Below are 14,485 nucleotides of genomic sequence, written 5' to 3' on the forward strand. Positions count from 1 at the left end.
AAGACATGATATGAGGCAGCTTCTACCTATTTGGTAAAGCAGTCAATGGCTACTAGGATGTATTTATGCTGATTGGAAGACTTGGAGTGATTTTGCTAATCACATTGATCCCCCAAGTTGTGAAGGGCCAAGGCATAACAATAGGGTAAAGTGCTACTGGGGGCTTTCTGAAGCCTGGCATAGATCTGGCACTTATGACATCTCTAAACAAACTTGGCACTGTCTGATTGTATGGTGAGCCAATAATAACCTTGATTGGTGATCTTATGGGCCAGAGCCATTCCATTCATGTGGGGGCCATCCTCTCCGCCATATACCCACTCCATTATCTGTTGAGCTTCTCCTTCAGTTACACACCTGAGATGTGCCCGATTCCATGTTCGTTTATACAAAATGTCATCCTTGTATAGATAGCCTTTCAACAATTCCCGGAGAGTCCTCTTATCAGACTTAAAGGCACCTTCAAAGTATTCTTCCTTTTCTAACCAAGTCTGAATATCCAAAAACCAAGGCTTTCCATCGGCATACTGCTTTCCATCGGCGTACTGCTTTCCATCGGCGTACTGGAGACTACAACAATAGGCTAGCTGCCTATGAATCTAAAGCTTGATGACCATGTCAAGACTTGTATCAACCATGGAAGTAAGAGTAGCTAATGCATCGGCAAACTGATTCTTAGCCCAGGGCAAATAATGAAATGAGAATTCTTCAAACTACTGAGCCAAATGATCTAGGCGTCGAAGATATGGAACCAAACGCTGCTCTTTGATCTTTCATTTCTTTAGTGCTTGAGACACTATCAGGATGGAGTCCCTGTACTATTAGGTGCTTGATCTGAATACTCAGCACTGCTTCTAACCCTACAATACATGCTTCATATTCTGCCTCATTATTAGTAACTTGAAATGCCAACTTAATACTGAAGGGCAGTCGCTCCTCATCTGGAATTACTATAACTACACCAGTGCTGCAACCCTGATAGTTGGCAACTCCATCAAAATACATCTTCCACTGGTCTGTTTGGATCGGGAGGACAAACCTGACATCTGTTATTCCGGCATCACTGGAGGATGCAGCTAGGTGATCTGGTATGACACTGCCTTTGATTGATTTCTTTGCAACAAACCTCAAATCAAATGCTACAAAGATAGTGGCCCATTTTGCCATCTTACTGTCCAAAACCAGCCTCTCTATAAGGAACTTCAAGGGGCTTTGATCAGCGACAACATGAGTGGTGTAGGAGCAAAGGTAATGCTGGAGTTTAGTACATACCCATGCCAGAGCGAGGCAGAGCTATTCAATCTTACTGTATTTCAATTTTGTTGCCAGGATGCATTTACTTAAATAGTTTATGGCATTCTCCTTATGAGAGTCTGGCGCTTCTTATGCTAACATAGCCCCTATGGCTTCGTCAGTGACTGATAAATAAAGGAGAAGTGGCTTCCCAAGTGTTAGAGGCTAGAGAACTAGAGGATTGAGCAAATATGCTTTAATCTGTTCAAAGGCTTTCTGGTACTGTTCATCCTAAGTCTTTGGGGCATCCTTTCTCAACTTCTTGAAGATTGGTCCAAAGGGATCTGCTAGCTGTGAAACAAATTGGCTAATGTATTTGTCACGACCCATTTCCATGGACCGGACCGGCACTAGGACCTGGGTGGGCTTAAGGCCCCCGAAGCCCGTAGTAAGCCTAACTTATTTAAATCTCACTTTCTATTCATAATTATGGATTCAGGCCCATTAACATTTTATACATATGCATCCATAATGCAGTTCATATACTTAATATGGACTTTTACTATTTGTTTACAACCCAACTGGAATACAATTGCGGAACTCTACCTTTACATTCACATCGTTATTTCTATCATTAACAATCTTCTACAATAAGTGTCTCAACTCCATAGGGCTTTCCTTTCTTTCTATTACCTGAAAAAAATAGTAGGCAGGGATGAGCGCCAAACTCAATGAGTAGGGTTAGATAACCCTCTCACCCCACACAATCACACAGATGCTAAAATATTTTTATCCGGTTACCGTTTAATTATATGATCATGCACTTTGTCACACAAATGGCAATACAACAGCAATCACAAGTATTATCACCTTCATATAATCACATCACGTGGAAATTAGTCAATGGCACCACCTGAATCCCCAGCGAGCCGTCCTCACACATGGCTCGCCCTCTCATACATGTGCACCAGGGAGCCGATCCCCCATACGGCCAACTGGTCTAATCCTCACTGACCAGTCCTCTCATTGTTTTTCCATTCTCTCTTTTCTTTTCCATACCAACAGGAGGCAACCCGGTGGTCTCCATCCAATCTAGATCATCAAGTGCTCACAACAGGAGGCCACCCTGCGGGCTACAATCAAATCTAGATTATCAGGTGCGCAACAACAAGAAGCCATCCTGTGGTTTTCCATATAATCCATATCATCAGGTGCACACGGGGGCGCCGATCTCCCATTTTCCCGGCCGACGGTCAAATTCCATATCATATCATATTCAGGATCCATATCACAGACCGTCCTCACAAACCCATGGTGGTCCACGTCATCCCAATTCCACACAAACAAGGCACAGTATATTCATAGCACAAGTAATCAAACAATTTTTAATATCAAAGAATAGTGCATCATAATATGGCAATTCAACAAAATAATGCATGATAACATTTAGCCGTGAATGCATGAATGCAGGCGGATGATGCTAGTTATCTAACACTACTCACAGTTCTTTATTGTCCTTTAAAAGGACTGCCTTTTTAGCCACATGCTTCCAACTTTTGTCCTCGCATTTTGTATTTTATAAGCCTTTAAAATAAACAAGAAAATTCTAAATAAGAATTTTAATTCAAAAACTTATATTTCACATTCGTTTATTTATTTTGGCTACCGGTCATTTAATTCACTTGTTATATATGCATATATATATCTAGGTTCTCTCATTTATATAAATAACTATTCTAATTTATAACCTTCAGATAAAATCTCTAATTATTCGGTGAGAAATATTATATAATAATAATTCTAATATTGTATAATATTTCTTAATACCTCAAATTTTCGTCGTCACTACTTCTTAAGAATAACTAATTTAATTCTTCATTAAGTGTTTTATTAAAAATTCGACAGCATTTCCTCTATAAACTGGACTATCCAAATTTTTTTCAAATTTTCACAAATCCACACACACAGCCCATCCATCGGGCAAATTCATATCCACTAATCCCGTCCGCCATATCCATCATTTATTCGGTCACTTAATTCACATAATCCATTATAATTAATTGTTCTATAACTATTTATTTGTTAATAAAATTCCTAAAATTTATTATTAGCTAGGAATATATTTTTTTTTTGTACCAACCTTATAGTTATAATTAATATTCATAAAATCTATTTAATAATATTTAATTTAATTTACTTAAATACTTAATTAAGTTCATTAATTAATTAATTCAGAATTTATTCAAAAATTGCGGATTAAGCTTTAGAGTGTACCGATTTAAAATCAAATTTCATTTCCGTGTTCCGCACGAAGAGGAGAGCATTCTGTCCCTTGAAGTCTCGCCGGCCGGTCGCCGGACCGCCGCCGCCGCCACTGTGCACGGTGGCCGGAAAATTTAACCTTCACCAAAATTGACAAACAATACATCATTTTATTCGTTTCGATGAGAGGATCACTAATATGTGTTCAAATCAAGGTGGGTGTGAACCAGTTGGCCGGAAATTGGGCGGAAAGGTTCGGTGATACCCATTTTGGGTTTTCCGATTCCGGCTATTACAGTCGACGAGGAGGCCATCAAATGAAAGAGGAAGAAGAGAGGAGTCATTTGGTACTCACCTTGTGTCCAAGGCTTGCCTGAAACGGCGTGAATCGTCGGAAAAAGGTGTCCAAAACTTCAAGCTCTTCCCCTTCAAAATAGACACAATTTCAGTTCAAATCTAAGCTATAATCTTCTTCCTCACGTTGAGTAGATATTTTTAGAGTATTCATTTGCTGAATTTGGTGGCCGGAGGAAGGAGATCGAAGGAGAGGAAGGAGGAGGAGGAGGAGGAGGCCACGCTACTGGAGAAGGAGAAGGAAGAAAAGAAAAGAAAAGAAAAAGAAAGAAAAAGAAAAGAAAAGTGGGCCGATCCGGTTCGATTCGAACCGGTTCGGTCTGATTCAGTGATTTGGTCTCATTTCGTTTGGTTTTTCGAGTTTTCCAATCGATTTTCGGATCCTTCGTGTGGTTCTCGACAAATTAAATTGATTTTTAGGTCCGGTTTAATTTATTTTGATTATTTTAGTTAGGTTCTATAACATTCCTTCAATTTACTTAATGTTAATATTAATAATCATATATATATATATATATATATACATTTTTTTTTTTTTTTTTTTTTGATAAATTTCGATAATGTGTTTTGGGCTTGAGCCCAACTTCGTAAACTTGGGCTTGAATTGAGGCTATTTTATACTTGCAGTCCACATGATTAAAATTTCTGATTTTTGATTTAATAAAAATTCAAAAGTTTCGAAAATAAGAATTCGGGGTATTACAATCTCCCCCCCTTAAGACAATTCGTCCTCGAATTGAATCTAGTGGGAAAGAATAAGAATGGATGCATATGTATAAAATGTTAATGGGCCTGAATCCATAATTATGAATAGAAAGTGAGATTTAAATAAGTTAGGCTTACTACGGGCTTCGGGGGCCTTAAGCCCACCCAGGTCCTAGTGCCGGTCCGGTCCATGGAAATGGGTCGTGACAGTATTGAAGGAGGCTGACAGCGTTTTTCGCAAGTGTACGAAATCGCAACAAGTAGTATAGAGTAAGAAAGTATCGTATCCACAGGGATTGTTTATCAATTACCAAAATTATGTTAACCTATTTATTATTTAGACGACGATAAAGGAGATTCGCTGTAAGGTAAATAAAATTTAAAGTAAAAATAGAAGAGATCAAACACAAAATTCAAGTGAAAAGAAATCAGAGGATTAAGCTACTAGGGAATTTGATTTCACTTAATTCTATCCAGCTTATTCTATTAGTTCATTAATCAATTTTAATTGTTCAAGTAGGAGAACAACCCTAAAGTCACTAACAAGCTCTCCCGATTTATTGTTAGCTATTCTAATCCAATTTAATCACCTATCTTAATAGTGAAATTAAACATGAATCAGATCATTAGGTTTTATGGTTGTTTTATGAATTCACAACTTAATACTTTATTAACTTATGAAAACCTCCCTTGAGTCAAACCATATAGCTTCCGCATCAAGTTATTATTCTCAAGTAAATTATTATCTTTTTCATATCAATAACCCTTCTCCCGAATGTAATTATTGAAATAATTCAATCCAGGGGAAAATTTCTGCTTGGACGCCTTAAGCACAATAATAAGTTATAACAAGAACAAGGAAGAATAAATCTAATATTATAAACTGGAATCGAATTAAGTTACATCAATTCCCTAGTATAAGAGTTTAGCTAGACATAGTAATTAAATTAAACTCAATCATACTTGAATCATTCATCATAATTAAAGACAATAAAGAAAGAAACAAGATGAAGGGTTTAGAATAAAAACTGTATCACAACTATGTTGATGGCTTCCTTGAATCTTGGCACAATTCTTTGATGCTTGAAATCTTGAGAGAAAGAAAGAATTATGTAAGGAAATTGCATAAAAAACGAGATCCTCTACTATGAGAAGTTCCTCCCTTTATATAGAGATCCTGAAGGCAAGTCTGACTCCTTTTAGGAAAATAGAATCCTTATTTAGCACAAAATCCTTTATAGGAGATCATGACTGTTTAGGCTCTTGATTTCTTCTTGATTAGGACTCCTTTTTCTTCAAGAATAGGTCCAGGTCTTGTTTAGTGTGTTTAGGAAACTCCCTGAAGTCGGCCCATGTGAGAAAGGCTTGATTTGCGTGTTAAATTCACGCTGGTTCCGCCTGGGCAGCACGGGCGTGCTTCATGGCACGGGCTGGGCGTGCTGTAGTCTGGAGGTTTGGCTAGTGAAGCATGGGGCGTGCTAGGTAGCACAGGCTAGTGAAGTACTGAGGCACGGGCGTGCTACAGAGCACAGGCAGGGCGTGCTCTTCTCTAGAAGTCTGTCTAGAGTTGCCATGGGCGTGCTATGCTTGACACGCCCTGGTCCCATTGTAGCACGGCCGTGCCTTTTGACACACCCTGGCCGTGCTCTCTTCTGTCTCTCCTTTGGTTTACTTGGCTTCTAGCACGGGCGTGCCTTCCAGCACGGGCTGGGGGTGCTAGAAGCTGAGTGCCTTGCATTCTAAAGTTCTTTTCTGCGCCAAATTTCTGCAATTTTCTCTTAGATCAAGCGGATTAAAGACCAAGGAAGCTTTTAAACACAATTATACTAAAAGTGATTTAAAATTAAATTAAAGAAGTAAAAACTTACTAAAATTCCAATAAAAACTATATTAAAAACACTATAAAATTTACACTTATCAGAGGCCTAAGAACCCCCGAATCTCCTTTTCTGTTTTAGGAGGCTGCATCTCTAGGATGGCTTTAGATTTTGAAGGATCGATCTCGATTCCTCTCTTAAAGACCATGTAGCCTAGGAAGATACTAGACGGAGCTTCGAAGAGGCATTTATCAGGATTAAGTTTCAAGTTGTATTGACGAAGCCTAGAGAAGAATTATTCGCGGGCAGTTAGGTGGCTTTGTCCATCCCTGGTGGGGATAACCATGTCATCAACATACACTTCTATATTCCTGTGCATCAGGTCATGAAAGATTGTGGTAGCCATACTCTGATAAGTGGCAGCGGCATTTATTAGCTCAAATGGCATCATGTTTTAATAAAAGGTACCCCATTCGGTGATGAATGAAGTCTTCAGCTTATCTGGTAGATTGACTGGTATCTGATTATACCCCACATATAAATCTGTGACTAGAATCATACTGGTCTGAACAGAGTCGATATAGATGGGCCCATTGACACAAATTTATAAAGAATGGGTCCGTTGCACCAAATACAAAGATTTATAAAGAACAAACAAGATTCAAAAGATGACAAACATATTTTGAAAAAGGGAAATTAAAGAAGGAAACTAAGTACTGCTATTTAATTCTCGACTTAGATTATTTCTAGGGAAACTGAAATCCGACAAGTCCGGACCTAATAAGGTGATCAAGGTGCATCTGCATGGCACAGTGGAAATTTGGAGTGAGAAATCTGGAACATTCAAAGTGAACGGCCAAAGACTTAAACTCTATCTGACCTGAGAGAACCTGCCTTGCGTAAGAAGGCAATACCTCATCAATCCAGGTTAGTACCCTATCCTTAGGTAATATTTTATAAAAATAAAAACACAAAAATTTTATAAAAAGGTAATTACTAAGTATATATAGTTAGGATTTTTATTTTTATCTTCTAGTATTATCAATTAGTAGGAAAATATATATATGTGTGTGCATTTATATTAAGTTTACCAATTATATAAATCATAAAAGAAAAATATTTATATATAAAATAAAAATATATATAAAAGAACAAAAATGAATTCTCGGAGCAAGCTAGGCGAGAGCCTGGTCACTCAAAATTGGACCATAAGCCATCGCCTAAGGGTAAGCTGAGATATTCATATGAGATCGCTTGGACCAAGGAAGAAGCTGGCCCAAGCGATTTCCTAATCAAGGATATGAGATCACCTACCTCAGCCAAGAAGCCAAGGCAAGTGACCACCTACCCAAGAGCAGGAGATCGCCTACCTCAACCAAAAGGCCAAGGTAGGAGATTGCCATAAGAGGAACAAAATGAGAGCTAGGCGAACGCCTACATTCTAAGTATGCAGCTTTAAGCACTCACTTACTCAGCACACACTTGTCACTCAGGAGATTGCTTAGACCACTAGACTAGCCAAATAACCTGTTAAGGGAATTGAGTTGTCGACTTAAGAAGAGATGAGAATTACATGTGTCAATCATAGAAGGATACTCATCTCACACTTGTCATGTAAGCCATGCAAAGCACTTTTTGCATGGTTTATAAGCAAATTCATGCAACAAAATCACTCCTCTCTTGCTAAACTTTGCCAATAATTAGAGAACTACCAAAGCTAAACCCTTAAAACACAGAAGCTTCATACCCCACTAATGGCACCCAGAAAACGAGTTTCAGTCGAACTAGTGACATACAAACACAGAAACAACCCAATATCAACTAGTAAGCCCATCATTCCTATGCCAAATCCTCAGAAAACATTCGACAGACCAAAGAGAGTGAGGATTATCCTTCCATTAAGAAAAAATTAATGAAGAACTCCTTGATTCAATTGAGGATCCGGGAAAACTTTAACGTATTGATGGAAGAAATGGAGTGGGATAGCTTAGCAAAGTTTGAAGTTAGGGTGGTGCTGGAAGTTTTTGTTACATGATTAGCGATGAATGTTTAGAGGACCTCCACCTAAACTCTGTGAGAGTTGCCCATTCCCGTCTACAGTTAATGCTTTTTGGTGAAGGCGAGAAGAAATATTTTGCTTTTTGGTTGTAAAATAAAAAAAGAAAAAATCCTTATAAAATAAATAAAAATTTTTATTTTCTTCAGTTCTAAATTTTATTCTGTCAATTATATTATTTACTTAATTGTTGTTTGTTTGCATGAATATTAACAGAAAAACAAGAAAATATATATATATATATATATATATATATATATATATTGCCTTAAAAAATTATATATAATGAAAAATTGCACATATAATGTCTAAAGGAAAAGAGAACAAGAAGAAAATAATAGCAAAAATAAATAAGAAAAATAAAAATATAGAGGTTGAGAAAGCTTAGGCAAATGCATGAGCTCAGCCTAGGCGAGAGCCTGGCTTAAGACCATGCGCGCCTAAGCGCTTGCCACCCCTGCTTTCCCCATGCTGACGCGGAACCCTATGGAAATTAATTCCAAAAACTCTATGACAAGATTTGGAATAGATCAAAGATCAAACTAAACCCTCCCCTATGGCACCCCTCGTTTATAAAGAAACGGAACCACCAATAATAGAGTAAAAGAATAAGATAAACGCCACAAGTAAATTGATAAGTTTACCTTGATTCTTAATGCAATAAGAAGAATGCAATCTCACACTCTCTCTAAAGCAAGAACACGCCTAAGCATGAAGAAAGTCTATTTCATTGAATTGTTGAATTTTTACAATATAACAAGTTATTTATACTAACTCTAAGAGGTCTTGATCCTTAAAGGATTTAGAATAATTAATCTAAATCAGCTACGGATAAGGATTTAGCTCATCTAAACCAACTAAGGATATGACTAATAAATCTTAACAACTTAAAGATTTGGTTAACTAATCCAAATCAACTAAAGATTGACCAAATCTAAACAAATCAAGGCTAAAATAACCAAGGGCGGCCGAATTATAGGAGGCCCAACCCATTATTATTGATACAACTCAAAATAAGCAAATTGGACTAACTAATCTCGCTAGAGGCAGAAGCTAGCACGGCCTGGGGCATGCCAATTCGCACGGGCGTGCTTCAGGGTGAGGGTTTCATCGCGAGAGTTAGAGGCGGGCATGGCCTGGGGCGTGCCAATACGCACGGGCGTGCTTCAAGGTAAGTGTTTCCTCGCGAGAGTCAGAGGCGGGCACGGCCTGGGGCGCGCCAATACACACGGGCGTGCTTCAAGGTAAGTGTTTCCTCGCGAGAGTCAGAGGTGGGCACGGCCTAGGGCGTGCTAATACGCACGGGCGTGCTTCAAGGTAAGTGTTTCCTCACGAGAGTCAGAGGCGGGCACGGTCTGGGGCGTGCTTTAAGGTAAGTGTTTCCTGACGAGAGTCAGAGGCGGGCACTGTCTGGGGCATGCTAATTGGCACGAGCGTGCTTCAAGGTAAGTGTTTCCTCATGAGAGTCAGAGACTTGCACGGCCTAGGGCGTGCCACCTTGCACGGGCGTGCTAACTTACCACGGTCTGGGCGTGCCATGGGCTGGAATTTTAGATTCCAACTCAACATGTGCTTCCATCAATGTAAGAAACTTAGGTGGTCTCCATACTTCCTTGAGCTCTATGGTTGAGTGGTAGTGAATCCGTATCACATACACAGGCGCTTGCCTGTATGCATAGGCACTTGCCTAACCCCTCACTTAAGCCACACACAGGCGCTTGCCTGTATGCCTTTTTTTTCTTCTTTAAATTGCATGCGCCCTATTTTTATTCTCTCTCTCTCTCGACTCTCTCAACCTCAACCAATAGCGCCGCTCACTCCCTCTCACCCTCGATCGACCACCACAGCAGTGCCACTCCATCCCTCTCTTTCCCTTCTCATTAATAGCACCACTACCCTCGCCCTCACACCCCTTGTTCTCTCATTAACCCATCGTTTCTCTTCTTTCTCTTTGCTTTAGTCCCATCGATTCTCTTCTCCACTGCCACTGATAAGTAACGCCCCCTTATTTTTATTTTTATTTTTCTTCCTTCTTATTTAGTCCTTTTTTCCATTTATTTGCAATTCCATTTGAACAAATTTTTATATTCCATTCCTTTCTTTCTTCTGTGAATTGTTTGCCCACAAATCCAAATATAGCTATCAAATAACGTTAGTGCAAAAATGGTGCGGACCAAAAAGATTATTCCCGAAGCTTAGCAGCAAAACACCAGAAACAACGAAAGTCCATTGCAACTAAAGTCGAAACCTCCCTCGACATTATTTGCCATCGAAAGCAAGGTAATATTTAAAAGTAAAGGGCATGACAATTTTACGCTTCTTTGATGAAGAGGCATTTTACACCATCTCGGTTCCTAGACTTGAATGATTTGAATGAGATTAATATGCTTGAGCTTATTACTACAATGTTTAGAAGTATGGGATGGGAGACAATACCCGACTTACTAGGAATTGACATTATAATTTCTTAGCTCTTTCCATTTTGAGTATACACAGCCACCCGATGGAAAAATATGGTTTATGATTTTAGGACGAGATTAGAAAATATGCTTGGTTGATTTAATGAACTATTAAGACTATCCAAAGCACCTAATGAGCTAGATATGGTACCGTCGGATTTTGACACTGAAGATATTTAGCAGAGTTTAACTTGTGGGGCCCTTCCTTATAAAAATGGTGAGGCAAAATCCTCATTCATTGATAGATTCAGCCTTAGGATTTTGCACTGACTGTTGGGACATACACTGTTAGCTAGAGGAAAGAGTCCAGGTTCAATTTCTAAGACCGATCTTTTTATCCTACACTGCTTTGCACATAGACAGCAGATTAATATGAGATCCCTTATTTGTGAGCATATTGTCACCAACCTATTTGATAACCAAGCTATGATCGCAACTGGCAATCTAGTGACAGCTTTAGCAGTAGGACTGACCGAGTTTGATATCATGGATCCACCCTATCCACCTAATGAGGGTAATACTAGATCGGATATTGGGACTTGGAAACAGATGGGTATGATTCAGCGGCAGGGAGCGAGATATGAGTTTATTAATAGATTCCACCGAGTTTTATTAGTCCCTGAGCATGGAGATCCACTTTAGAGCCTCAGAGGAGGAGGAGGAGGAGAGAATGACTTGGAGGATCCTAGTAGAGTAGATATTTCTCTTGCGATAGCATAGATCACCAAGCGACTTGATTGCCTAGAGTCTAGTCAGACTAATATTTTACGAGTCCTCGAGAGTTAGGGACAAGAGCAGATGGAGATTCATCGACTACTCTGACAGCCCCATCCACACCTGCCTGTGCACCTCTGATATTTTTTCCTCTATAGACCTACCATCACCGGACACCACCCGATGCTTATGACTATTTTCTGCATATTTTTATTTTCTTTATTTACCATACTATTTATTTTTATTTGCATGTTTAGAACTTATTTCTATTTCATGTTGTGCTTTATGGCTAACATAGTACTTTTATATAAAGAATATTTTTTACTTAGTCCTCTTCAGTTGATCCTGCACTTAATTCTGCATTATTTTTACAATTAACATTGGCACCATCAGGTATGATTTTCTCTCACCTTTAATTATTCCTTGATTAAAAGATATTGAAGATAATGTCTAGTTTAAGCTTGGGGGAGGAAAATATAAAATTAGAATTAAAATTAGAAAATTTTAGAATATTAAATTAGAATTTTTAAAATTTTAGAATTCTTAAAATTTCAAAATTTTTCAAAAATTTTTGGCTTAATATTTATTACTTTCCCTCAAAAATATTATGAAAAATTCTTTCTTTTTCAATAAATCAAGTAAATTAATTATTTTAAGGATAGAGCTCAAAATTTTATTTTGTATTTGCAAAGAAGAAATAAACTTTTTTTTCAGTAATTAATTTCGAAATATTGATTATGCATCATTAATTCTTTTGGTTAATTCTGAATAATTGGTCATAATAAGTCAATTAGCTCGCAGGAAAATTTTCACTCCCTTAGATTCTAGAACCTTCGTTAAAACTCTTTGAGGCGGAATAGAAAGAATTTTATGTATCTTTAAGAAAAAGATCTAGGCATTCTTTGAATAAGCAACATCAAGGACCATTAAAATTTTTTCCTACCCTTTAAACATTAATCCCTTGATAAACCGCTTTGAGCCTTGAAAATCTGAATTCTTTCTGACAAAATCCTAAAATATAAATCATCGAGCCTAAAAGCCTTTATCTACCCTTCTTATGTGAATTATATTTTTCTGGTTAAATATACAAAAATGAAAATGACAAGAATTTGAGATTTTTGAGAAAGAAAATTGATTCCCTAAAGATATCCAAAAACCAAAGGGAAATTCAAAGGGAAAAACAAAAGAAAAAGAAAAAGGAAAAAAAAATTCCCCAAAACAATAAGAGAATAAGAAAAAAAAATTCCTAGAAAATATATGAAGAGGAAAAGTGAGAAAATGTGATTAAAAAGGAAAGAAGAACTGTCAAATATATTTTTAACTAGAATTATCAATCACATATTACTTGAGCCTAAAGATCCATTTTTTAGTAACCTCAATTTTTCCAAGAACCCCATTACAACCCTGGAAAAAGACCTGTTGATTCTAAGGGGTGCACAAGTTCTTAATTAGTGGAGAAGAGTTCTTAAGGAAAGGCTTATGAAATCTAAAAGGGGAGTTTACACCTAAAATCCTATTCCTATGATCTAACTACTTGTTAAGGGTATTCTTTAAGAATGGGGGAATTTGATACGATCCTATATTTTTACACCAAAATCCTCCTAAATTAACTAATAAAACGGCTATATTTGTGCACTTAACTTAGAAAATTTGTAGAATTACAGTTTTATGCAGGGAGAAACCTCGAAAATTAAAAAAGATGCATTTTTCATAAAATATGTGGAAATATTGGCAATTGCACCCAAAAAAGTCCAATTTGAGAGCTAATATTACAAGCCCAAATTGAGGAAGATTTACGGAGACAAAAAGCCCACAAACCAAGCCCAAAAGGAGAAAAGCCCAAGTCTAACGAAGTATGAACTTAAGCTGTTGCCTAAGGCATAAAAAAGAAGATTGGCTATCGCCTAAATCAAGAAAAGAAGGCGAAGACACCACCTAAGTGCACTAGGCAATCTTCTTAGGCCAAATCAACCACTAGGCGATCTCCTATGGTCATGCTTGCACTCAAGCCATCTCTTATGGATGAAACACTACCCAAGCAGTCTCCTATAGATGCTAGACAATCTCCTACGGACCAAAGCCAAGGCAAGCGATCGCCTACACCAGTTCCAAGGCTAAAAATCCCAATTCATTGAACGATAGCGCATGCTTAGTTGTAATTTTATTGGACGCGGCCCACTTGCCCACTTGCCCCACTTGACAATTTGCGTAGAGAAGAGTAGCCTCCAAACATAATAGCGTAAATCAACAGAGAAAGGGGTTGGAGAAAAACAAAAATATAGTATATCACTCTGTAAATATTTAGCGTAGCTTCGTGTTCATAATCTCAAAGATCAAGAGAGGAAGGTTTTACGACAGAGTCTCAATCTCAACAGAAGTCATACCTGATCCATCTTTCTCCTTTGTTATTATTTGTTATCTTTATGTTCTTTGTTCTATTATCATTTTTTTATAAAAGACAATATTTCTGTAACTCCATTCTTTTTCTCTCGATAAAAGATATGAATTGGTATTTGGTTGTTTACATTGTTTTATCTAAAATGAGTGAGTAAACCAGCCATTCCAGGGATGGATTAATATCTATTACCTTTCGAATGCTGGGCAGCTTTATTAAAAATTAAATCATCTATTATGTGATATAAATTTTTGGTTCAATTTATGCAAGACAAACGCTTGTAAAATAAAGTTTAATCCCTTTATTTACTTAACATTAGGTAGGCGAGCAAAGAATCGAAAGATAAAGTTAAAGCACCTGAACCACATAAATTGAGTATTGGTTTTATATGTAGAAATAGAATAAAGCCAAAGTTAAAAGAGGGAAGCTTATTACGTATGCAGTGTGCGAAAGTCATCATACGATTGTTATAATTGCCTACCTCGAAAGA

General features: G+C 37.6%; 1 protein-coding gene and 1 long non-coding RNA gene across 2 annotated transcripts; both read right to left on the minus strand.

Moving 5' to 3' along the window:
• Positions 1-203: 203 nt before the first annotated feature.
• On the minus strand, positions 204-1,167 carry LOC149496797 (uncharacterized). Its single transcript, XM_089719925.1, has 2 exons — positions 718-1,167; positions 204-599 (listed from the first exon to the last, which is right to left on the minus strand). The coding sequence occupies exons 1-2, from the start codon at positions 1,165-1,167 to the stop codon at positions 204-206; spliced, it is 846 nt and encodes a 281-aa protein (XP_089576051.1).
• Positions 1,168-1,692: 525 nt separating this feature from the next.
• On the minus strand, positions 1,693-4,294 carry LOC149496798 (uncharacterized). Its single transcript, XR_016320688.1, has 4 exons — positions 3,851-4,294; positions 3,508-3,634; positions 2,736-2,817; positions 1,693-1,926 (listed from the first exon to the last, which is right to left on the minus strand). It is a non-coding gene; the product is annotated as an uncharacterized LOC149496798 (long non-coding RNA).
• Positions 4,295-14,485: the final 10,191 nt, after the last annotated feature.

The sequence above is a fragment of the Jatropha curcas genome, chromosome 4 (genome assembly GCF_041381405.1).
Source record: "Jatropha curcas cultivar XTBG-Jc1 chromosome 4, XTBG_Jcur_1.0, whole genome shotgun sequence".
Classification (NCBI taxonomy): domain Eukaryota; kingdom Viridiplantae; phylum Streptophyta; class Magnoliopsida; order Malpighiales; family Euphorbiaceae; genus Jatropha; species Jatropha curcas.